Here is a 1,028-nt window from a genome sequence, read left to right as displayed (position 1 = left end):
AACAGAAATATACAGATCATTGTGACTGCCTTCAAAAACTAGACGTTTCGGAGATGCTTTACTCTGGATTAGCCGCTGCCAGCCTGTCCTTATCCCCCACTGCTCCCATTCAGTACGAGGGATCCTGGGAGCAGTGGCCAGTGGCAGCAGTGACATTGTCACCAGCCCCACCTCCCACAGACCAGCCCTGTGATTACAAAGCATGTGTAAGGATGCTATCAGAATTGTGGTTTAAAACAACTTCGTGAATTAAGCAAAGCAACTATGCTCTCTATACAAAAGGGAAACCAACTCTTAGAGAAGTTAGGTAACTTGTCTAACATAACAGAGGGTTTAAGCGTAGATTTAGATTCCAATCAGAATCTCTGACCCCGAAGCCCGTGTTCATAACAACTATACTCTCCAGCTTCCCCAAAGTTGTCAGATGAACTTGGGTTAGTCACTGCCACAATGTGACCTGTTTCTCTTCCTACAAGACAAAGTCATCGAGGGTCTCCACCAAGGTTCTGGGATTCTGTCTTTCTGTGAAATCAAGAGCAAATACATGACCAGGACACCAAGGCCAAGGTGTCCTGGTGGGGCTGGTGACAATGTCACTAGAGAGACTGCTAGAGAGACTGCTGAGGACGGGAGCCCACCTCAGCAGGCAGAGGGCCTGAGCTGGGCTGTGAAGGGGACACAGAGGACTGGGGAGGGGGGAAGGCGGAGCCTGGAGAGGACACTTTGCAAATGAAACCCAGAGGACTCTCAGAGTGGAAGAGCAGCCTTCAGGCCAGCACTGACACTTGGCAGGCAGGACAGGGGCAGGGCAGGAACCAGGAGACAGGGATGAGGACCACACACAACTCCCCGTCTTGCTTGGGCAAGTTAATTTCCCCATCAGGGCCTCAGCTTCTCCATTCATACAATGAAAGGCTGAACTGTGCGTTCTTCGGCCTGTGAGTTTCTCCAGCACTAACTCCAGGTAATCCCATTAAATTTGCTGTCTGAGTAGCAGAGGACAGAAAGAAAGCTATATTACATTATTC

At 49.7% G+C, this 1,028-nt stretch overlaps 1 protein-coding gene across 1 annotated transcript in view; it reads right to left on the bottom strand.

Moving 5' to 3' along the window:
• Window positions 1-1,028, bottom strand: part of LOC105508945 (peptidoglycan recognition protein 3-like) — a 13,324-nt gene that overhangs the window by 11,582 nt on the left and 714 nt on the right. The window contains exon 2 of the mRNA XM_011937970.1: window positions 371-469. Within this exon, the coding sequence (XP_011793360.1) occupies window positions 371-469 (99 nt within the window). The remainder of the gene's footprint in view (window positions 1-370; window positions 470-1,028) is intronic.

Source organism: Colobus angolensis, unplaced genomic scaffold, assembly GCF_000951035.1.
Source record: "Colobus angolensis palliatus isolate OR3802 unplaced genomic scaffold, Cang.pa_1.0 Scaffold169, whole genome shotgun sequence".
NCBI lineage: Eukaryota > Metazoa > Chordata > Mammalia > Primates > Cercopithecidae > Colobus > Colobus angolensis.
The sequence above is the reverse complement of the archived record's forward strand: the minus strand, read 5'-3'. Positions and strand labels throughout refer to the sequence as shown.